This window comes from Canis lupus, chromosome 11, assembly GCF_003254725.2.
Source record: "Canis lupus dingo isolate Sandy chromosome 11, ASM325472v2, whole genome shotgun sequence".
Classification (NCBI taxonomy): domain Eukaryota; kingdom Metazoa; phylum Chordata; class Mammalia; order Carnivora; family Canidae; genus Canis; species Canis lupus.
This window is the reverse complement of record NC_064253.1, coordinates 19,562,192-19,585,947: the sequence shown is the minus strand read 5'-3', so window position 1 is coordinate 19,585,947 and position 23,756 is coordinate 19,562,192. Positions and strand designations below refer to the sequence as shown.

Sequence of the window (23,756 nt, the reverse complement as noted above, 5' to 3'; positions counted from 1 at the left end):
CTGGCAGACCTGGAGATGTTATGTGGCGCTGGTAGCCTCAGATCCTAGTGGGCAGTGACTCTGAGGAAGCCGTAGTGAGGATAAATCATCCAATGCCTGGTCAGTCTTGGGAGAAGTACAGACCCCTGAGCCCAGCTGGCCCTGTCTGCCCTGCTAACACTGTTTCACTTAGCGGCCATCAGGAGGACGTGGTAGCCCCTGGGACCTACTCTCTGAACCAAAGTTAGTCACTAGTGCTTCCTACAGAAATGCTTCCCCTGCCCACCCTAGGGCATCCACTCTGTCTCCTCATAGGCTCACTGTGTCCACTTGGGCTGTGGTAGGCAAGCACGGCACCCTGAGTACACACAGCACTCTGCTGAGCCCTTTCTCTCTGCACTTTGGTTCCTTTCCCTTCCCATCAGTTTAACACGTGCTCCTTATGCTGCTTCTGTTTGTTCGGGACATTAGCAGACGGGTTCACAGGGAAGACAGCTTAGGGCCCAGTTCATGATGGGGCTACCCGTGCTTCTTGCTACTTGGTCAGCGGCAGTGCGGAGCTACAGTGCACAGCGGTCAGCAATCTGGGACCAGGGAGCTGTATTTGACCTCACTCCCGTTGCTGTTGGTAACCCTGCTGTTCCCTCAGAAAGTTGGCCCCAGCATCACCTCTGGCCCTGGCAAAACTTTGGCTCCAACTTTTCTTTAAGGAGAGCCTGTGGTAGATCAGGATGTGGACCTGGGGGACCCCTGCTGTATCACTCACTGGACCCTTGCCAGATAGATCACCGCCCTCATATCATGAGGGCCAGAGGTGTCTGTCAGGATGGGTTGGGGGCTCCACTCTCCTTCCCTTCTCTGTCTCCCTCATGGTTGGAGCCTGGGGCCAGGAGCTTTGAGATGGAGTGGGGGGACCAGGCACCCCTTCACCCCACTCATTCTGGTCACTGTGCTCTTCATACTCTGGGAGCAAAGATAAGCCAAATGGTATGACTACATAGGAGAGGCAGAGCACCCTGACCCTGGGGCTCAGGAGGCTTTACGTACAGAGCTGTCAGAGCACATGCTGACCTCTGCAAGATACGGAAGCATCTGTCAGTCATGGCCTGGGGCCTGAGCCTGTGGGTCTCAGGAAAACTGGTTGGATGTCTGACTGTCAAATGTGACTCCTAAGCGCTCTGGCCTGTCACCTGGAAAGGCCTTTCTAGGAGGCCAGCTTCTGGGATATGCTGTGTTGCACCAGGAGATGGTACACCCCAACTAGCCCAGGGCCTGCCCAACAGTGTATTTGGCCAGGGCTTGGCCAAGGTCACGGTGTCGTTTGTGATCCAAGATAGATGGAACGACAGGGGAGGGACTCCTCCCTAGTCTGCCATCAGCTCTTCTCTCTCACCTGCCTCTTGTTTCCTACAGAGTTCATCCTCTCACTTCTGGAGAAAATGCAGACACAGGAGATCTTGAGGTTGCTGCGGCTGCCCGAGCTGGGTGACTTGGGCCAATTTTTCCGCAGCCTCTCAGCCACTACCCTCGTGAGTGTGGGTGCGCTGGCTGCCATCCTCGCCTACTGGTTCACTCACCGGCCAAAGGCCTTACAACCACCATGCAACCTCCTGATGCAGTCAGAGGAAGTGGAGGTGAGCAGTGTGGAAGCAGCAGGGCTGTGGGACGTAGTGGACAGAGGCATCTTGAAGGTAGAAGCCAAACTTGTAGCTGATTTGACCTCAAATGGTGCAGAGAACTCGTTTTCCCCTGGCAGCTAGCAGTAAGCACCCCACCACCACCACCACCACCACCACCACCGCCACCAGGGGCCTTGAACAGGGTCTCCTACAAGATGCTCCTCTGGCTTTCCTAGGAACTGAGCCCTGGGCAGAGCCTGACCGTGGCCTTACACCAGACCTCTAGTTTGCCAACTTCTTGGGAAGCCTTAGATCATTGGTTCCTCAGTAGAAAACCTAAGGTTCTCAGGGGGCTGCCAGGTAACTCCCCTCTTGGTCTCCCTGTGCCCACTCTGGGCTCATCCTGTGCCCAGCCTTGGTCTACAGCTGGGACTCAGAGCTGAGCCTGCCCCATGGCCCCGTCTTCCCAGAGCACATGAACTTACAGGGAGGGTAACCTAGAAGAAGAGGTGCTGTGGCCCAGCCTGGACAAGGGCATCCCAGGCTAACTCTAGAAGGACTAGTGAGATTTCTTTTTTTCTTAAGCTTATGAAATTTAAAAATTGTCTTTTTCTTAAACTTTATTCATTTTGAATATATGCATGCTTCAGAAGAATAAAAGGTCACAGACTGAAAAGCTTCTACCTTCTTCCCCTTGCCTGCAAGTTTTCTGTCCTAGAGAACCGTCCATGAGCAAATGGATATGGATAGTATCTGCCCCCCCACCCTTTTCTTCTTCTTCTTTTTTTTTTTTTTAAGATTTTATGTATTTCTTTGGGGGGTGCAAGGCAGAGGCAAGGGGAGAGAGACTCTCGAGCATACTCCCCGCTGAGCATGGAGCCCTTTAGGAGGGCTCGATCTCATAAGATCACAACCTGAGCCCAAATCAAGAGTCAGATGCTTAACCCCCTGAGCTACCCAGGTGTCCTTGCCCCTCTTTCTAAATGCTGTCATGCTGCACACACAGTTCGGCATCCTGTTTTTTTGTTATTGATGGTGCATCTTGGCAACCATGAGCATACCAGACTTTTGCCTGGTAGGAGAGGATGCAGGTCTAGATAGGATGAGCATCTTCAGGGCACTTTTCCAGTAATGATGTGTGCAAAGGTGGGGGTATGTAAAATTGTACCTGGTGGCTTTGGGAAATGGTGATTCACATGGGGTGTCTAGATGGCAGAAGGGATACCCATGGGCTAGCAGAGTGGTTTCCAGAATGGCCTTTGGTGACCAGCAGCCCTGAAGGGCTGGCCATGCCTTTTACCAGTTATATGGTCCTTGGCAGTTTCTTAACTCTCTGAGCCTCAGTTGTTCTCAACTGCCAGGTGGGTAATAAAAAGAGCACCCATTTCCTAAGGTTGTGGTAGGGATTTGGTAAGATGACACAGAGAAAGTACTAGACTGTTTTGGTAAACTTATAATTATAACTCACTTGAAGAGGCTAATAAAGACAAAGGTCCATGGGCCAGGACCCTGGAGAAGGGCAGCATGGATTTATTTTGGGTTTTTAGTAGTATAGAGACACAGTGCCAATTTGTGCTATGGAAGGATCAAGTGGCATGGGCAAGAGCGTGCCTAGACAGGTATCTTCAGCCAGTACACACACTAATTCATGCTATTATGTGAATGATGGTTGGCACCCAAATGATTCTTAACCTAGGGGCACAGCAGCAGCAGCAAATGAGATGAAAGCCACCTTGGCAGGCTGATCCTGATGCCAGAGGGTAGCCTGACTGTAGCCAACACTCCCCATTCCATTGAATGAGTGAACCAGAGATGCATATGAACAGTAACTAAAATTCTGTACATTTTGTGTGTGCTAACCTGGTGTTGAGGTACTGTGTGCCTATATGGGAGATCAGTGTACTGGGCTGTGTGTGTGAGCCAACTGTGTTTGAGTGTGGGTGCATACAGGCCTAGTGTAGACAAGCTGGCTGTATGTGAACATGTGTAGAGGTTGTGTGTGTACAGTCCAGGTGTTATGTATAGGCTGTGTATGAATGCATATAGAGCATGTCACAGCCCCAGCCATGTGGCCCTGGTGTGCATCCAAGCTATGTGCAGCCTGATGCATCCTGGTGCCCTCTCCTGATGCCTCTGCCTGCCTCAGCCAGCTTCCCTGGCCTGTGCTTGGCTCGTAGGACAGTGGTGGGGCCCGGCGATCTGTGATCGGGGATGGCCCTCAATTGCTCACCCACTACTATGATGATGCCAGAACCATGTACCAGGTGTTCCGCCGTGGGCTTAGCATCTCAGGTGAGAGGGACTGTGGGGATGTGGAGGCACTGTGGCAGGGAGTGATCGGGTGCAAAGGTAGTGGTGGGCAAACAAGGTACCAGGGGCCAGGGAGGTGAGTGGTGCCCAGGATCAGAGGAGAAAAGCCACTCTTGGCCCTTCTCTCACCCCATCAGATAAATAGCTGCATTATGTGGCCAAAGGGCTGACCTCAGCTTTGTTCTAGAACTTCAGACTGCCTGACCTTAAGCTGTCTCTCAGCCCATACTTTATATCTCCTGTGGGCAGCCCCTGATAAACCTCAAACTGTCAGGCCACTGGTTGGCATGATTCAGAACCTGAGCCTCTAAGATGTCTGGGTGAGACAGTGTATGGGGCAAAAGAAAATGGTTCCAGAGAGACAATTTTCTGCTTCTGCCTCATGGCCAGGTCTCTGTGTCCTCTTGGGGCTGCATCACACAGGTCATGGTGGGAACTGGTAATGTGTCATCCCACATTTCTGGGCCTCCCTAATTCCTGAGTATGTGTCATGCTTGTGTACTTTAGGCCTTCTTGGGCTTCTGCAGGTTACACAGGCAGCTAAGGGGCAGTTCACTTGACTCATGGGCTACCTGACAGCATGGGATGTCCATTCAGGAGTCTGATGAGCAGGTGCAGGTGACACCCCACCCTACCATCTTCCCTGGTACAAGGCCTGCTTATCTCTCTGCAGGGAATGGACCCTGTCTTGGCTTCAGGAAGCCCAAACAACCTTATCAGTGGCTGTCCTATCAGGAGGTGAGTGATGGAGGACAGGCCCCACCCTGTTGACTCATGTAGATCTGGCCCTTGGGGGCTTGTGGGTACAAGCCCCCAAGGGCCCCCTGAGGTCTCAGAGGGTCATTTTTTCTTTGCCTGGCCTCTTTGCCAGACTCCCGGCAGCAACCTCATAGGGCTTCCAGCAGACCTGGGCAGAGACTTGGGGAGGTCTCAGACCTGTAGGAATCCACACCTGGGGATCTCCCTCCCCTGACAAAAGTCCTTGCTTTCTATCACTTCCTCATGTCTGTGTGCAGGTGGCCGACAGGGCTGAATTTCTAGGGTCTGGACTTCTCCAACACAATTGTAAACCGTGTACGGATCAGTTTATTGGCGTTTTTGCACAAAATCGGCCAGAGGTAAGCATCTGCCTTAAAGTTTTGGAGGTATCAGTGGAGTAGGGGGATTGAATATCATAAAACAGCCCTGCTCCCACTGTTTGTAGGGCCTGGGATAAGAGGAAAAATGGATCTAGTTAGTCCATGCCACCCCTCATTCGCTTGGCTTTGCCCCTAATCAGGAGTGGAAATCCCAGCCAAGCTCCATCCATACCACCCAGTCCCACAAAAAGCTGTGTTCTGAGCCATGGGGGAAGAATGACCCAGGGCAGAAGGCCATGCAAGCCTATTATATACACTTGGGCTGTTTGGAGTCCTAGAATTCCTTGGGGATATGCATGATCCAAAGGTTATGGGTAAGCAGGCACAACTAGTTAGCCTCATGGATTCCTTGCCACACAGAGAGGGCCAGAACAGAACCTTCTCAGTAGGACCCAGAACAAGTTCCCTGGTTGCCTGGGCATAAGGGCAGTATAGCCCTCCTATCTGCTCTGTGCTCTCCCAACCCCAGACCTGTGTGTCTCCACAGTGGATCATTGCAGAGCTTGCCTGCTACACGTATTCTATGGTGGTGGTCCCACTCTATGACACCCTGGGCCCTGGTGCTATCCGCTACATCATCAGCACAGGTGAGCCACCACTGCCCCCTCTTGCCACTGGCAGCCAGCCCCTAGAATCCCCTCCCCTCCCCCCATCAGGTTATACTAATTGTCTGACACTAGTAAGTACTTCACTTCCATCCTCAAAGAACGTTCTCCACTTTGGCCCTTGAGGTAGCTTTCCCTGGTTGGACTTCCCAGAAAGACACCTTACACAGGGCCTGGCTACTATGAAGGGGCTACCAGTCCCCACATGGGCTTCCAAGTCTCTGAGGCTTAGTATAGCTGGGGGCAGTTGCCTGAGGTGGGGGTGCAGCAAATATCTCAAGCAGATCTGAGATTACGGAGCCTGATCCTGGAGCAAAGGAATGCTTGGAATCTGCTCTAGGAAATTCCCTGGTCTTTTGCCCTTGGTTTCTCCCAAGTTCCCTGCTCTTTCCTCTCTGTACAGCACTCCATATGGCCCACATGGCCTCTCTTATGCATTTTTATACACAAGCTTTGGCACACACAGTCCATAGTTCTGCTGCCTGGCACATGTACCCACAGTCACAGCCTGACTTTCCCTGATGGTCCCTTCAGCTGACATCAGCACCGTGGTGGTGGATAAACCTCAGAAGGCCGTGCTTCTGCTAGAACATGTGGAGAGGAAGGAGACTCCGGGGCTCAAGCTCATCATCATCATGGAACCGTTCGAGGAGGCTCTGAAAGAAAGAGGGCAGGAGTGCGGGGTGATCATTAAGTCCATGCAAGCTGTGGAGGTGAGGATCTGCTCCTGGGCTATTTACTGGGCCACAGCTACTTGGGCCAATGAGCCAGAGCTGCTGGTTATCTGCCCCTCTCATGCCCTGGGGTGGATGTCTTAGGCCATCAGAGTTCTTCAGGGTCAAAACAGAGCAAGCTTCACAAGGGCTGGCAGAGGGTAGTAGAGTTGGTGCTCATAGGCATCCTCTCAGCCACAGGCTCAGTTTGTTGGCCCAGCTAATGACACAGCTCCAACACGTGGGTGATGGTACCAGCCTGCCCCAGAGTTATGTCGTGTCTGGGGCTTCCTTTTTTCCATCTAACCATCAGCCTGTCTGAACCTGAGGACTATAGAGATGAGGTCCCAGAGTCTTTGAGAGGTTCTTCCAATGTGTCTGAGACTCCCAGCGGCCAGCAGAACCAGTTTTTCTGTGTGTGACCTCTCTGGAGGTGTGGGTTTGATGGCAGCTTGCCTGCTGGAGTGACACAGGCCATCCTGGCCTCCCAGAACTCACACTCTGCTCAGTAGCAGTTGACCCCAACCATACCTTACTGGATGTAGGCCCCTGGGCTCTCCATTTGTCCTCCTACATGCCTGTACATTTCTAACTATGCTTGTAATGCCTGTATACTTGTACCCTTTCATGGCTTTTGGGGCCTCATATACAGTGGCAACTCCCATCTGCCCCTCTATCCCTGACCATTTATCTAGAAGTCCAGGTCACCCAGCCACTCTGTCCAGGTGGGCACCTCAAGCTGTCTCCCCAACTATGCATGTGCACAGTGCCTAGGCTTGCCCTGGGCCTTGAGCACCTTGGCTGTAATGTGCAGGATGGCCTAGGCCTGGATGTGTATTTGAGGAGACCACTCAGGTGGTTTCTCCACATGGGCTATGTCTGAATAGGGAATCCTGAACTCTAGGCTGGGTACAAGGGCAGGGCATAGTATGCTGAGTTTATTTTGATTTTTTTTAGGTTTTTTGCTTGTGTTGATTGATAAGAGCTTTTGAGCATTTAAAAATAGGATTTTTCTCTTCCAGGAATGTGGCCAACAGAATCATCATGCTCCTGTGGTAAGCTCATCTGCCAGTGGGTCTTTCTTGAGCAAGATGCTGAGCAGGGCTTATCCTCATAGACTCCCTGCCAGGGGCTTGATAGGAGGTCAGAGCAGCCCCCTTGTGTTAATAAGCAGCCACTGTGAGCAGCTTGGGAAATGTACCAGGACTTCTGCGGGGGCGGGGGGGGGGGGGGGGGGAGGTATGGGGAGTGGTCTAGAAAGGGGCCTGCAACAAGAGTCTGACATTTAGGAGTGAGAAAAAAGGGAGCCAATCCTGGCCAGTCTAGGTTCTCTAGGAAGGCTTCTTTGGGAAGGCTTCTTTTTTTTTCTGAAGGTAGTGAACTCTGTCAGGATGGGGTGAGCAGAAGCAGCAACACAACCAGAAATGAACTCTGGGGCTGAGTGGCCTTTTGATGTCTGCTGTCTTTGTTCATCTCTGCTCTGTGAATTTTTCTGTGTGTCACCCCAAAGTGATACTGCCTGGGCTTAAGTCACCAGTGACAGTCACTGGCCCTGGGAGGGCCCTGTGGGGGTTTTAAGCTTGCTTACAAGGCTTCTCGCCTCCAGCTCAGTTCTTCCCACTCTTCTTACCTGTCCCTGAGCTTTGTCCTACGTAGGCCGGCCCTTCACGGGTAGCCCTGGAATGTACCCACCTCCTCCATACAAGGCCTTAGAGCACTATTCTCCGACTCCTTGGCATGCTCTTGCTTCTTTGACCTCTGCCAATGGCCAGGCTAGTTCCTCTCCCAGAGCCCACCCTCCATTTATCTGGAGAGATCTGGCCTGTCCCTCATTCTCAGCTCATGTCACCTCCTCTGCATAAGCAGACACGATAGGTTCCTCCCAGTGACCCCAGGACTGTGTGCCCAGTGCCAGGGGCAAGGGCCTGACGCAGAGCAGTCTTGGTGACACAGTGGGAAGCTCAGTTCCTGGGCCATGTGTTCTCCTCCCAAGCCTAACCCCAGACATTTGGAAGAAAGTGGGAAGGAAGGGTGGAACCAGATCACATCCACTAGAAAGGTGTGGTCTCTTTTAGAGGCCTGAATGTGGCCACTACAGCCTGATCCCATCTAGAATTCAGCTCAGATTCAAGTTGAGGAAGCAGCAGAACCAGGTAAGAGGTTAGTGGGACAGATGGATGTCCAGGCGTCCAGTAGGTTTCTTCAGCCTCTTTCCCCCTTTCCTGGGGACTTGCCAGCCCGCCTCTCTGACTGCAGCACACAGGGGTGTGCACATGTACCCACACAGACCCCCATACCTACACATGGCCAGTGGGGCTAGTAGAGGGGCCCAGGGCTCTTGGGCCCTGGCTGGCCATACTGGGTCTATTTAACGCACACTTCTTCTCAACTCTGCAGCCCCCGAAGCCCAGCGACCTCTCCATTGTGTGTTTTACAAGCGGCACAACAGGTGAGCACAGGCACCCAGATCATCAGCCAGGGCCACCTACAGCCTTTTCCCCACAGCCTTGGTGGGGCAGATGCAGGGGTCTCTGGTGCACTCCATGGCCTGGGCTGAGCCTTGTCCTGTGCTTGGCTACAGATGACGGGCCCCTCCTGCTGCCCCCAGTGCTCGGCAGGAGGCAGTACAGGTGGCTGGACATGGATGGACAGTGTGGACCGGGAGGTACAAGGTGGGGATGCCATCCCCCGGCGCTGGAGCCACAGAAGAGCTGGGTAGCTGAGTTCCATCACTCCCCTCTGAGAGGCAGCTCTCACCCCTCCACTTCCTGCCTCTGCCTGGCCTTTGTGTCAGGGACTAGGGAACAAGTGTGGGATTTGGTGTCCGAGAGCCTCAAAGTCCCACTTCCACCACTGGCTGGGCAGCTACAAGCCAGTCATTTAACCTCGTTGCCACCCACTCTGCCCAGCTCCTCGCCTTGTAATGAGGGTGGTTAAAAGTGCTGAATAGGAGAGGGGATGGCGTGTGAAAAGGTGGTGCCAAAGCTCTGCAGCATGGGGCTGGTTTGCCATGGACATGGCTGTCAGGACAGGGATAAGCAGAAATAACACCACCCCGTGCCTGGTGCTGACAGAGAGTATACATAGTGATGTTTGCAGGGACAGCCAAGGCAGGCTGCCTGGGGCAGGCTGGGGGGCAAGAAGCACATGAGGAACACAGTCAGGGCCATGGCACTTCACAGCCTGCAGTGCCCTGCTCACCCAGTCACTGAGCTGCTAGGGCCTCAGCACCACCTGTGAGGCATGCAGATGTGGGGGCTGGTCCTGTGTGGATGCCACTAGTAGGTGATGGTAGGGGACTTGTGCCCTAGTCCCACAATGCCCAGCCCAGTGCTCTTCCCATGCTAATGCTCCATCTCATCTGCTGACTTGGAAAGTTGCTTGTCTTTTCCCTAAATGGTCAAGGAATTTTCAGCCTTCTTTTTCCAGACTGAGGACTGGCCTGCCTTGATGTTAGCTCTTGGTGGGGCTTACAGCAAACCAGGGCTTCCCATGCTTCCCGCAGACTTAGCCTCTTAGTCATTTGGCAGATCCTGACCAGCCCCACAAGCAGGACTCTCCATGAGGACGGATCATGATAAACATGACCTTATTGGATCAAGATGGATTTTTACCATTAACTAAGTGGGTTTGAGGGTTTCCCCCCACATTGCTAATTTTTGTCAGAAAATAAATAGCATAGCTCTTGCTCCCCAGGAGCTGACATCTAGATTCAACCTGGAATTCAGAAATGCCCTTCAGGTTTACATTGTTTTTTGTCATGAGTTTCATGATGTAAAACTTTGGTGACCTGTCTCTCCAAGGCTGGGGAACAGGTTACTACTGTGGCCTTTAGCTTTGGACCTGTGCCCTTGGAGCACTCCCCTAGGCTTTTAACGAGTCACTTGATGTTGCCCCCATATCTGGAAAAGAACTTCACAGTGCAGAAATGTGCTGTCACCCAGCTGGAGAGGGCAGGCCTCATGTCTAGTGCTTTTCCAGACCATGAAATCACAATTGGAAGCTAAGCCATCCTGCCCAGGCTCTGTGTGGTGGAAGTTGTGGGACGTACAGAACCTGACCAATGAGTGGTGATTTAGTGCCCGAGCTTTCCATTCTAGAGGTGTTGCTGGTGCCAGGGCAGAACTGGAGGATGTAGTGTACCTCTTATCACCCTGCCCGGCTGTACTTGGATTTCCCTTGCATTAGCCTGAGCTGTGCTTCTGGTAGCCATCCTGTTGTCAAGCACATCAGCCCTACATGTCCTTGGCATCACAGCCTGCATACAGCTTCCTTTCCATACTGAGTGTCCTGGCTCCCAGCTTCATCAAGAGCCATACTGTTCTTTCAGTGAGGAAAGATGGAAAATATGATCTAAACCTGATATTTGGTTCAGGATTCTGGTGGAATCATTCTGGGAAGATTTTTTTGTTGGTATGTGATGGAAACATCTGTGGAAATTCCTAGAATAAGCCAGTGCTTTGGAGCCTATAGTCAGGCCAACAAGGTCCTGGAGGAGGTGAGAGCTTGGGGTTTGTCTATACTCAGGGATGGCTACTGGATGGTTATGTGATTCGTTATTCCAAATTCATAAAATGACTTTCAGCTGGACTGGAGTCTGACACCCCCTCCTCCCAAAAAAGACAACTTGTGGGTATAACATAGTCCAGTTAAGGAAATCTGGCCTCAGGAATGATAATTAAGACCTGTCCTATGAGTATATGTACTCTGTCTTCCCAGAGAAGAAAATACAGTGGTCTCAATCTATGTTTTTAGCATTCTTTTTCTAATTTATATAGATTGACTCATTCAGCTTATTTATGGAGCATCCACTATGTATCAGACCTAGTGCTGGGGGCTGAGGTCACAGGGATGGATAAGCCAGAGCCCTGTTTTCTTGAGCTCACAGCTCACATCACCAAGCAGTTCAGTAAAATTTGGTCACTGTCTCGAGGGTCTGCATCCCAGGGTGCATGGAGCACTGGGCCACCAAGAGGTCAGAAGAGCAAAACAGAAAGGATTCTCAGAGGAAGTCCATCTGAGCAGAGTCTTGAAAGAGTGGTAGCTGGAGGAGAATAGAAGGAAGGGCACTCTCAGGGGGAACAGCATATGCAGAGGATTGGCTGCAAGAAAGAAAATGTTGCTTTGAGAGAGAGCTGACTGAGGGACTGGTAGTCTGGGGACAGGATCTGGAAACACTGGCAGGGGAGGAGTGATAGGGGCAGGAGTTTCACATGGAGACAGCTGGAGATGCTAGAGCAGAATAGAATCTGTCAGCATTGTCCAGTGGCTAAGCTGTTGCCCATAGGATGTTGCTGGTGCTCTTGGCAAAGGCTAATCATAGAGTGGAGGCTGGATGCAGAGGCTGATGCAGTGGAATGAGCAGTGAATGGGAGGTGAGGTTGTGATTTCAACAGGTGTGGACAATTCCTTCAGTTTGGTGGCCATGTCACCAAAAGACATGCTGACACTCACTTGGGCACTTTATTATATGTATGTTAGGCTGTAAGAGACAGTTTAAGTAAAAAAAAACAGATTAGCTCCGAAGAAACAATAGAGCAAGAGTGGAGCTGACAGAGGCTTGGAGGGGATGAGGCTCATGTTATTTTCCTGGAAACCCCTGAAAGTGTTCTGTGGCATCGAGAAAAAGCCACTGGAGACAGAGGAAAGGGAGGTGCTGTTCAGTGGAGCCGAGCCCCCAAAGCTTTGGTTTATTTATTTTTTAAGATTTTATTTATTTATTCATGAGAGACACAGAGTGAGAGGCAGAGACACAGGTAGAGGGAGAAACAGACTCCCTGCAAGGAGCCTGATGTGGGACTCGATCCCAGGACCCCGTGTCACGACCTGAGCCGAAGGCAGACGCTCAACCTCTGAGCCACCCAGGTGTCCTACAAAGCTTTGGTTTAGATTAGAGGAGAGAGGAGGCTTCCAGGTACCACTAGGAAAAAGACGTGTCCTGTCTGGAGAAGAAGGGGAGGAAGTATAGGGGGAGGCGTCTCGTCTCTGCTGATTGGGGACACCCATCAAAACTCAGCCATCTGCAGTCCATTAGCTGAGTATGTAGATACCCATCAGCCTTATGTCTGTGGCTGCTCAGAGGTGGGATCTTGGGAAAATGTTCTCCTTGACGTGTTCGCTTTACACCATTCAGATCAGGACTTATACGACCATATGCATCATACTGACAAAATCTCAGTATTCCTGCTGTGCAGCTTTAGGAGAATTTCTTGACCTCTCTTAAGCCCCCACTTCCTTGGATATTAGATGAAGCTAGCTGATACCTGTAGCATGGGCTATTTTAAGAAATAACTGAGCTGCCATGCATGAGATGCCCACCTAGCACAGTGCCCACATTCGTGGGTGTTCAGTAACTGGCTGCTATTAGAGATATTATTTGTATTCCTACCAGCTCTCAAGTCTGATTGTTTAAAAAAATTTTTTTTAATGGTGGATATGGGGTTGATGAAAGTAAGACTCAATCCTAAAAGAAGATTTGGGACCCTCTAGCAGGGAGATGAATACTCTGCCTTAGAAAGCTCCCAGAGCATTTCTGTCACTGGCATCTTTTGTAACCCATCTTTGTGTGAAAGTGGAAACAAGCAGCCAGAGGAACCTCCAGCCAGAGGGCCCGGCACTGCTCCCAGCTCCACTCCCACCCACCCCTGTAGGAGAAACCTTGAGCTTAGCTTCACTCCCATTAACTATTCTCACTTGGAGCCAGTGTCCATCCAGTGTAGACCTTCAGCCAGTGAAATGCCTTTCTGCACATCAGCCACGGATGGCCAGCCCAGGAATGTTGGCTAAAGCCCAAATGACAGTTGCAGAACCTGAAACGAAGAGGTTTTTATCCTTTCAGCAGCTGGAGGGAGGACAAATGGGAGGATGGCCAGCCTATGAGTAGAAGGTAGTAGGCCTCATGCTGCTGAGATGTCGGGGCCCAGGCAGCTGCACCTCCAGCCCATGTTGCACCAGAAGAGGAGAAAGCCAGAGCAAACATTGGTTCTTTAACTTTGCCGTGGGTCTAGTGAGAAATGCTTACCTGTTCCTCCATATGAGGAGCTTGGAAATTTTTCCATATCACATTTGAAAGAAATACTGCTAGAAGCTTGCACTTGTCCTGGAATCAGAGAAGCAAGCAGAACTTTCCAAAGGCTTACTTACCCCCCACCTCAGACCTTGCATCTTCTCCCAGGATTTGTTGTCCACATGTGCTTCTCCTTCATCCTTTGGGACTGCATCAAGGGCTGACTTGAGGAAATCATTTGAACATTTCTGGGAACATTTTAAAATTCTGTAACTCATTGGAAGTTTATAAAACCTCACTCATACATGTAAGAAAGCTGGAGGAGGACAAAAAACAGCAGAGCGAGAAGGGACAGGCAGACTGCCTGGCCTGCAGCCAGCCCTAGCTGGGGACACAGCAAAGTGGACCAACTTGCACTTTCGACCTACACCTGCAGTTCTGAGTTCAGGCTGTCTGTGACTTATGACCCCCGTGAAACTTACCTGGTGGTGACCAGAAAAGGCGTGAGGTGCCTGTGTTTTCATCCTGGGGGCAGAAAAAGAGCTACTACCCCCCCTACTGAGCAACTTTAAAGGCACAGATGGAGCTAAAGGTTTGTTTCTAAAAGGTGTAAACTTTTCTCATCATTTTGGAGAGGAAAAAGATTTGTCCAAGCAGACCTGAGTGACTGCTACCCTTATATGTGTTGTGGACTGAACTGAATGGAGGCTTCAGACAATTTTCATTAATGAAGACAACTTTCTCTTGAGGTTCTCAGCCATCCACTCTGAGGTTGTATTAGACATGAGCAAGTCAGCCAGCTTAGCAGATCTAAAGCTCTATAGCATTGGATCATATTTTGTGGGAGCTCTGATTTCATACCTAGCATTTTGGAGGTATTCCTTAGAAGTTTCCAGAACTTGAGAATCCAGAGGTAAGGATCTCCAGGTGATACTCTAAGGATAGTTCATGAGCCCAGAGACTCTGTGGGACTTATACACGAGGGATCGTTCAGGGACACTTCTTAATATGGGCTTGGGTTTGAGGAAGGATGCTGGGATGAAAGGATGACCAGCAGAGGTGCAATGGGTCTTCTTCATTAAAAGAAGAAGGATATTTTAACAGCTACCTATTCAAACCCTGTAACCCTCTGTGTCCCCAAAATCCTCCGTGCAGTCTGCAGTATGGCTGTGTGTGCCAGAGCACTCGTTAAAACCCCCGCCCATTACATACCTGGGTCAGACTGAGATGGGCCCGTCCTGATGCCCCTGCATCTGACAGAATTTTTCTGCCCCGAATGAAAACAGGCACCTCACTTACCTTTTCTGATCACTGCCAGGTCAATTCCCCCTCTAGGGGTGGAGCGGGCTGTGTGTGTGTGTGTGGGGGGGGCGTCCCTAAGTCACAGACAGCCTGATCTCAGAACTGCAGGTCCAAAGCACAAGTGGGTCCACTTCGCTGCCATTTCTTGGGCCCCAGCTAGGGCTGGCTGCAGGCAGGGCGGGGTGGGGCAGGCTGCCTGTCCCCTCTCCCTCTGCTGTTTCTCCTCCTCCAGCTCTGAGGCTTTTGGTTCACTCCCACCAGGTGGAAGTGGGGAGGGAGAAAAAGGAAGTGGGAAAGATGAAACCGAGAGATGGCCACTTACAGGAGTTCTCTTGATTATCTGCTCCCTCCTCCCCTTCAGCTTCTGCCTGTGGTGTTCCCAGCTGCTTCCCCGAGTCAGGGGACACTGACCTGTGGACAAGACGCCTTTTTTTTTCCTGTTAAATTTTATTTAAATTCAGTTTGCCAACACAAAGTACAGCACCCAATGCTCATCTCATTGTGTGCCTTCCTTAATGCCCATCACTCAGTTACCCCATCCCTCCAACCCACTCCCCTTCTGCAACCCTTTGTTTCCCAGAGTTAGGAATCTAATGGTTTTCTTTCTTTTAATCCACCATTCCCACCACCACCCTCTCAGATTGATATTCCCTCTGCACACTCCATATCCAGTCCCTGGGATTTATTATTTATTTGTAGGTACAGTTTTCACATTTCTCACTGGTACCCTCAGCTGCAGGAAACAGATCAAACTTTGAGTTAGCTTGGGTTTTGGGCCCCGAAAGAAGATCCCTCATTCCTCCCCACTTTGACAGGGTCTAGAACTGTGTAGCTCTTTCTGAAGAAATTCTTCTCACAAATCCACTTCTTCCCATCTCTCCTCCTCTTCCTATCCCCCTCCCCTCCCTTCCCCCCCCTTCCTCAACTCCTCCCTCTCCTCCTCTTCCTCCTTCTCTCTCTTCTTCTTTTCCTCCTTCTTTTCCCTCTCCTCCTCCTCCTCCTTCTTCATTGAACTAAAATTCACCTGGCATAAAATTAAACATTTTAAAGTGAACAATGTGGTAGCATGTACTACACTACTCTCTTTATCTCTGTTCACTTAGACCTTTTATCACCTCTTTCTGGGTAAGGATTGCAAAGTTAACATATTAGTGTATTTAATATATACCGGGTAAATTCTGCTCATGGCCTGGCCCCTCACGTTTGGAGTTTCACAAATGTTTTATCTGCTGTCTTAGTCGAATCTTCTAATTTAACATCTTTTGCACATGGATTATATCCTTAGACCTTCTGAAAGCCAATGAGGTAGGCATTGTCCTTATTTTACAGGTAAGTGAACAGAGAGGACAGATGGCTTCCCTGTGCTATGCTGGCAGTGACAGGCAAGGCCAGGAGTTGAAGCCAGTTAGTTGTGTCCAGCACATGTTGTGTCCACCCTGACATGAAATGGTGACTAGCTGGCCTCCCTCCCAACCCACTGTGTCCTGGGTCCCCATCTAGCTTCTGTCTTCTGAGTCATTCTAGCAGACTTGGGGTTACTACAAGCAGTAGTGAAAGGTCTTATCAAGACAAAGTGAGAATATCCGTGTCCTGTCTTTGCCGATGAGCTGGCAGGAGGGGCTGCCCCTGTGCTCTGCTCCTCTAGCCTGGCCTGAGCCTAGGGCCTTTCCTGGTGCTGCGTGCAGCAAGGAAGTCCTCTGCCAGCACAGCACAGATGGCTGCTGGATTCTGGGGACTAGACCCACTCAGCCCAGAAAGCAGCACAGGGTACTCAGTATCTGAGGAGACTAGAGCCTGTGCTTCCCCAAGAGGCAGAAGAGGGGAAGGCACAGGCCACAAGTAGCCAGCCTGTCAAGCCTTGGGACAGCCTGGCTGTGTGACTGTCACCTGTCTTCTGGTCCTAAGCTGCTGGGACCTCAAGGTGGACTTTGAGGGTCTATAGGATGAACGTCTCTGACACAGCATTCATTGTCTAAGACTCTAAAGTGGCTGCAGAGGAAGGCCAGAGGCTTGGATGGGCAGTACAGAGTGGGACTGTCAACTTGGACAGTCTTCTCAAGGAGTGGCCCTTGAGCTTCCAACTAATTTGCCTTTTTGTTTTCTCTTTTCAGGGAACCCAAAAGGTGCGATGCTTACCCATGGGAACGTGGTGGCTGATTTCTCAGGCTTTCTGAAAGTGACAGAGGTGAATAAAGTAGACTCACTAAAGCAGGTGTCTCTTGAGGATACTCTCAAGCCTCAGAGGCTTTTTATTTGTTTTCTTTTTATCCCCCCTCCCCAATGTAATCTGAGCTGCCTTTCCCAGGCAGGAGTTTCTGTTGTCATTAGAGCAACACTTTAACCCCCCCCAAACTCTGAAATGATCCATACCTCATAAATAGCCAATTTGAGTTTTAAGAGTGCTAAGATCCCAGAAAGAGAAACATGTGAACCTATTTTTCATTTTTAACTGCAAAAAAGTGAGCTTTCTGTGGTTTTATGTATACCTTTATTTAGAAAGTGATCCTTAATAACTTGTTTTTCAAATAGGCCAGGCTTTAATTCAGTCATTTTGTGTTTAAGGACTACTAGAGTCTGAGAAACAACGGCAACTGCTAATTTGTAAGACTGTACTTTAAAAGGTAAATCTAGGGATCCCTGGGTGGCGCAGTGGTTTAGCGCCTGCCTTTGGCCCAGGGCGCGATCCTGGAGACCCGGGATCGAATCCCACGTCGGGCTCCCGGTGCATGGAGCCTGCTTCTCCCTCTGCCTGTGTCTCTGCCTCTCTCTCTCTCTCTGTGTGCCTATCATAAATAAATAAATAAAAATTAAAAAAAAAAAAAAAATAAAAAAAAAAAAAAAAATAAAAGGTAAATCTAAAGTAAAAACAAACAAACAAAAAACCCTTAATATCTTGGCTTGACAAAAGCATGTTAGCATTTTATAACTGGCTAAGAAGGAAGGACATTTTTCCTCAAGTGGTGAGTATCCATAAGTCCTGCAAGTTTCCTTCAGGAGAACGGAATGTTCCTTTTCATGTAAGTTAGGCTTTTTCTCCACTGTGGAGAAAGATCATCCTCCACATTCATGCCTGATGGCATTATGGAGTATATGCCCCCGAGTACTGGTAGATTCTGGTAAAAGACTCTGAGAGACTGTTGTGGCTGAACCTAGTCAGGAGCCATAAGCCAGGTTCCTGGGGCTTGTCCAGGCTCGTTCAAAAGCCAGCACAGGAGGACGAAGGCTCTGTGAAGGGGTCAGGGGCAGGGAAGTCCCATAATGCAGAGCCCCTGAGTGCTGGCCTTGTGCACATCCCCCTGGCCAGAGCAGCCTCTGTCCCTGAGGTCAGTCCCTTCTGTGTATAGTGGGCTGGGGGGCACAGCAGGCCTTCCTCTGAGCCTCCCCCACAGGCCCTGTCCCCAGGCCATGGCTTGTGAGGCCTGGCTCTGCCATCTGTTTGTCTGGGACTCATACCCCAGCCACAACTGGTGTAGACCTAGGGTTCCCTGGGTCCCTTTTCTGGAACAAGGACCAGAAAGTGCCAACGAGCCGAGACCCTCAAACTCCCTGCCCAGGTGGCCCAGGAAGATGGCGAAGTGGGGCCTGGCCCCCCGAGGAGACTTCCCTGCGGAGCTGGGCTCTGCTGGTTTATGTGTGCTTCACTGGGCTTTTTGCTTCTGCAGATAACCTAGACCTACTGGCTGCGCCCTAACACTCCGCCTCCTACGCTGCCCTGTCTCTCTCTCCCTCTTTTCTTCCTGCGTCTTTCATATACCTCTCCCTCTCCCTCTCCCTCTCTCTCTCTCTCACACACACACTTTTTCTCTCTCTTTCATCTCGCCCCTCTCTCTGCCCCCTTCCCTCCACCCCCCTTGCCCCCCTCCCCCTCTTCCTATTTGCCCCTCCAGGACCATTTTCTCTGTATTGTTTTATGACTCTCTTGTCGTCTTCCTGTCAGTGTTTCTTTCCTTTCTGTCTCCCATGCCCGTCACCTGCAGAAAGTGATCTTTCCGAGACAGGACGATGTGCTCATCTCCTTCCTGCCTCTGGCTCACATGTTTGAGAGAGTAATCCAGGTAAGACGCCCACCTGACTGACCGGGCCTTGCCTGGGCTCCTTCTGTTTTCTTACAGAGTCAGTGGGCTCCCACTTGTGCGGATGTGCACATTTCCTATTTGCCTTTAGCACACATGTTTGAGCGAATGGTGCAGGTAAGGCCCGGCTCCAGGGAGGCACAATCTGTGCCCAGAACCCAGGACCCTAGCAGGGTGTCACTTGTCACTGGTGCCATGAAGTAGAACTAAACTGCCCTGTCCTCAGAAGGTACCACAGGGGTCAGGGGACCTTGGCCACCGGACTTGTCCCTTCTGGTATGACTCCAGGGAAGACCCCAGGCCTGCCTTGTCTTACCTGTGGATATGCCTCAGCTGACAGAGGCCCCAGCAGATGGCCTCTGCTCAGAGAGGATTTACTATTCACACTCTGTGCAGTATGATGGCCAAGACACTTATATACCATAACTTCCAAAACTCATGAACTCCTGGAGAGGAAAACAAGACAGTGAAGTTGGGGGATCCAACTGTCATGACTCCTCACTCCGGCTATGGGACTGGCGTTATGATTGGCCCTGAGACCGGCCTTGTGGGAGGTGGGGGTGGGGGTGGGGGTGGTCCACATAAGGTTGTGGGAACAAAGAATTTTCCACGCATGTGTCACTCAAGGGACCAGCCTGTGAATGAGCCGTGTCTTCTAAGCCTCTCCCGTCTCACTTGGGGGAGAGCTGGTATATTAGGGCATGCTTTCCAGCTTTTCAGACCTGGATTAGAATGCCATAGTTCATTACTATGAGCTAGTTTTGTGACTCTGGGCAAGTCCCTTTACCTCTCTGAGTTTTGCATTCCTCGCCTGTGAAATGGAGATATAAATGCTGCCTCACTCGTAGAGTTGCTGTGAACATTAAAGAAAAGAGCATGTTTTCAGCCCCTGGCATATTCCTAAACCCACTAAGAATCAGCCCGGCCCCCCCTTTGGCCCTCCATCAAGTAACACCCACAGCCAACATAAACAGTGTCTGATAGTACTCATGGGCACTGTACAGCCTTCCAGGTATCCCTGAGGGAAATCCACAGACCTGGAGTGGACCCATCGATAGGGTGCGGTACAGCTCAAAGACCTGAGTTCCCAGGGAGGTCCTTGCCCAGGGCTTGGGAATTGAGTGTGAGGGAGTAGGCTCCACTTAGCCTTGCTGCTCTGCATCTTCCAAAGACTCAGGATTCCCCTCTCTCTCTTGCTACTTCACCCCCATGCCGAGTGGGTCTTAATGGGAAGGGAGAGCATCTCAGATGGTATTCTTGAGTGTCTCATGGCAGCAGCCAGAGCTGGGTTAGGGGGTCATGGGTGCCCTCCATGTAGGGCAGAGCTTTGGACTACAACCAGGAGTGACTACCCTGAGGGACTTCTCTCTTCCTGTCCTCTCCCTCCAGTCTGTTGTCTACTGCCATGGGGGACGTGTCGGCTTCTTCCAGGGAGACATCCGTCTCCTCTCAGATGACATGAAGGCTCTGTGCCCCACTATCTTCCCTGTGGTCCCTCGATTGCTGAACCGGATGTATGACAAGGTAAGCCCTATAGGGAGTCTCTGGCCAGACTAAGCTGCTGTGCATCTGCTTGTCTGGACAGGATCTGGAGCCCCAGGCAGGCTTTCCATGCTTCCTGGGGCATGAGGTCCTAGAATTTGCCTCTTCTCTTCCTTCACTCTCACCTTCCTTCTCCTGTTTTCTTCCAATTCTCTAAAACCTTATTTAAGGAGATTTTTCTTCAGGAATGTCTATCCCCACAATGTGACCAGATGCTGATTAACCTTTAGCTGGGTGTCGCATACCCACTGACCTCCCGCAGAGGCAAAATGGAGCATGGCTTCTCTGTTGGTCAGGCTTGCCTTCTTCGTGGGTTAGGTGGGCGAGGAGTGTCTGTCTAAAGGTAGTACACACAGGCCTGACAGCTGCTTCTTACTTCTGTTCCTCAGATCTTCAGCCAGGCAGACACACGACTAAAGCGCTGGCTCCTGGAGTTTGCAGCAAAACGTAAGCAGGCTGAGGTCCGGAGTGGAATCATCAGGAATGATAGTATCTGGGATGAACTCTTCTTTAATAAGATTCAGGTAAGAAAATGAACAAGTGACACCCAGGTGGTCTTAGGGAAGAATTTGGGAGGCTTATTCCAGTGGCCTGTAGTCTTATAAAATAACTCATTTGCTCATGAAATCAAAGCTTAAGCTACCATTGAAGTATTAAAGGACTCCTTTTTATTATTTGGGTGTGTGTGATATTTGCCAAAAAGCAACCAGCAAGGACTCCTGGAAAGTAGGCCCCCTGGCCTCCACAGGCAACTTTGCCCTTTAGTGGCCAGGTCCATCAGGTATTCCTATGGCCTGAAGGTTCTCTTGCCCCTCCCTGTAGCCTTGGCTATGCTGGCTTTCCAACAGCACTAGGTTCTACCCAGTGTCCAAGAATCTTCCTTTCCTTTCCTATTTCCTATTCCTTCAACCCCTCCTGGACTGGACCAATCATGAATTACTCACTGCTGTATCCCCATATAAGTTTTCAGGCTCTACAAATACCCAAGGAATTTGTAGCTAATTAGTAGCATTACTCGTTTTTTTCTTATTACTCTATTTTTAGCTAAGACAATTAATATTTAAACTCCCTTGGCTCAACTTACAGAAACAAAGTGTTTAAAGAATCCGTTGTCCTCTGCAGTGCATAGTAAACAGAGTAGAGCATGGTATTGATTTAAAAATGAGAAAAGGCTGTGCCATTACAATGGAAGTGGGAAGAAATTGTCCTAAGTAATTGTTTTGGCTACTTGCAAATGATGGGAGAGTGAGGAAAAAGCTGTGTACTTTAAAGAAGGGAAAGCCAAAGTTATAGAATAGTACGCAGATTAATGGTACTTACCTCCAAAGACACAGAGGAGTTGGCCATATTGCGGGTCAAGTTGCAAAGCTGATTGGATTGATTCATTTGAAAGGAGATAAGATTCCTTCAGCTCATGTGGTATGCAGCCTCAGACCTTCTCTTTTATCCCTACCGTATGGCCAGGTAAAGTCCAACTGTTGAATGTTGACCTTGGATAGGGCCTACATGGGCTATACGCCATCTCCAGCAGCACAAACTGTGGCAGATTCTTTTCTCTTCCCACAGGCCAGTCTTGGAGGATGCGTGAGGATGATTGTCACCGGAGCAGCCCCTGCATCACCGACAGTCCTGGGATTCCTCCGGGCTGCTCTAGGATGCCAGGTAAAGTCTCCATGTGGCTTTCCGTAGGGGCAATGGGATGTGTGTCAGGGCAGAGCCCATTACAGTCTCTACTGGAGAAAGATCCTGGGGGCAGGAATTGAGTGGGACAAAAGCTCCCTCCTCTGAGGATGAAAAAGGCTCAGAGTCAGTGAAAGCCAAGATGCTCTTGTGACATTCTGCAAAGTCCAAGTGTACCCACTCTGAGAAAAAGGGTAGTTAAACTATATATGGATCATCATTGTGCTAGAGAACCCATACTGCACTTGAGCCAGCATCTCTGCATTCTCCAACCTGCAAAATATCTCCCAACCCAGGGATCCCTGAGTGGCGCAGCAGTATGGCGCCTGCCTTTGGCCCAGGGCGCGATCCTGGAGACCCTGGATCGAATCCCACGTCGAGCTCCCGGTGCATGGAGCCTGCTTCTCCCTCTGCCTGTGTCTCTGCCCCCCTCTCTCTCTCTGTGACTATCATAAATAAATAAAAATTAAAAAAAAATATCTCCCAATCCAGAAAAGGAGCCGTCGAGATGGGGGATGAACTCCATTGGTGTTTTGTTATTTGATTAAATAGGTTTTGTCATCTCTAAAATATTCATTCCTTCATTTATCCATTCAATTAATATTTATTAAATTCCTGCATACGCAGGGCTATGACTCATGTATTTTATGCAAAGTAGGTGTATCTGTTTCATAAATGTGCATGCTTAAGTTTATATACCTTAGAAACCAGTGCTCCTTTCACTGTCATCCTATTCTGTACCAACATAGTCCGACCACTCCTAAAGGCAGACTCTCACACATGGTGTATTCCTACAAGCACATGGGGCTCTAGAAAGGAATATTTTACAGAGCCAAAGGGAAACGTACAGTAAGTTTTAAAATACTTGTCTTAAAAAAATAAAATAAAATACTTCTCTTTCATAATGTTATCCAAATGAAAAATAAAGTCAGTAGTTGAAAATAGGTCAGAAATCTTCACCCCCAAACCAAATAACCTTCTCTACTAAGTGTCTGCAAAAAAAATAGCCCTTCTTCCAAGCCAAGGAACCACACGTGTTGTCTGCATTCAATTTCCCCTAGAGGAGCTTCCCTCCCCGCACCCCCCCACCCCCACCACACTCCCCAGCGTGGAACAGCCACATGCTCCATGGGAGGTTCGCTGGCTGCAAAGGGCAGCCAGTCAGATGTAGGAGCACATATACTTACAGTGTAGTTTTGTTTTTTGTTTGAAGGTTTATGAAGGTTATGGCCAAACTGAGTGCACCGCTGGATGTACCTTCACCACACCTGGGGATTGGACCTCAGGTAGGATGGGCTAGAGATCATGTGGGAAAGACTCATGCTGATCTCAAACTTCCTTACAGAAAGCTAACTTATGTGGGCACTTAGGAAAATAGTGACAGAAAAGAAAGAAAAACACTGATGGTGGTTATGTCTGGGTCGTGGCATACTGGGTGTTGTTCTCTTTGGTACATATTCTTTTCCAAATATATTTAGTATTTTCCCACTTCTTTTATAGATAACTAGAAGTCATTAAAAAAGAAGCAATAGATCACAGTATATAATTCCAGGTAGAAAAATGCTTTTAATACCAGTAAATAACAGCATGTTGGATTTTGTAGATGGGAACCTATTTTAGAATAAAGGGAGCAGCCATGAATTGGATATGATTTAGGAAAGAAGGGCAAGTTCATAGTGACCGAGCACTATTTCTTAAAGGGCCATTTCTGAGATTCTTTGGGGTCTCCTATAATGTTAATGTCTAAAAGGCAACAGCATCCTCAGGAAGGAGCAGCTCCTTTCCATG

At 49.9% G+C, this 23,756-nt stretch overlaps 1 protein-coding gene across 7 annotated transcripts in view; it reads left to right on the top strand.

The window, feature by feature from the left end:
- Positions 1-23,756, top strand: part of ACSL6 (acyl-CoA synthetase long chain family member 6) — a 57,905-nt gene that overhangs the window by 15,813 nt on the left and 18,336 nt on the right. For 4 of the 7 annotated variants that reach the window (XM_025432339.3, XM_025432336.3, XM_049116034.1 and 1 more), the window contains 14 exons: positions 1,393-1,613; positions 3,776-3,890; positions 4,582-4,646; positions 4,925-5,026; positions 5,535-5,634; positions 6,187-6,365; positions 7,388-7,420; positions 8,763-8,814; positions 16,785-16,858; positions 18,651-18,728; positions 20,136-20,270; positions 20,678-20,812; positions 21,855-21,950; positions 23,182-23,254. In XM_025432339.3, coding sequence (XP_025288124.1) covers positions 1,419-1,613; positions 3,776-3,890; positions 4,582-4,646; positions 4,925-5,026; positions 5,535-5,634; positions 6,187-6,365; positions 7,388-7,420; positions 8,763-8,814; positions 16,785-16,858; positions 18,651-18,728; positions 20,136-20,270; positions 20,678-20,812; positions 21,855-21,950; positions 23,182-23,254 — 1,432 coding nt within the window. In that variant the 5' untranslated portion in view covers positions 1,393-1,418. Of the gene's footprint in view, positions 1-1,392; positions 1,614-3,775; positions 3,891-4,581; positions 4,647-4,924; positions 5,027-5,534; positions 5,635-6,186; positions 6,366-7,387; positions 7,421-8,762; positions 8,815-16,784; positions 16,859-18,650; positions 18,729-18,785; positions 18,864-20,135; positions 20,271-20,677; positions 20,813-21,854; positions 21,951-23,181; positions 23,255-23,756 lie in introns of all 7 variants that reach the window. The other 3 variants (XM_025432337.3, XM_025432338.3, XM_049116035.1) reach the window with 3 other exon arrangements.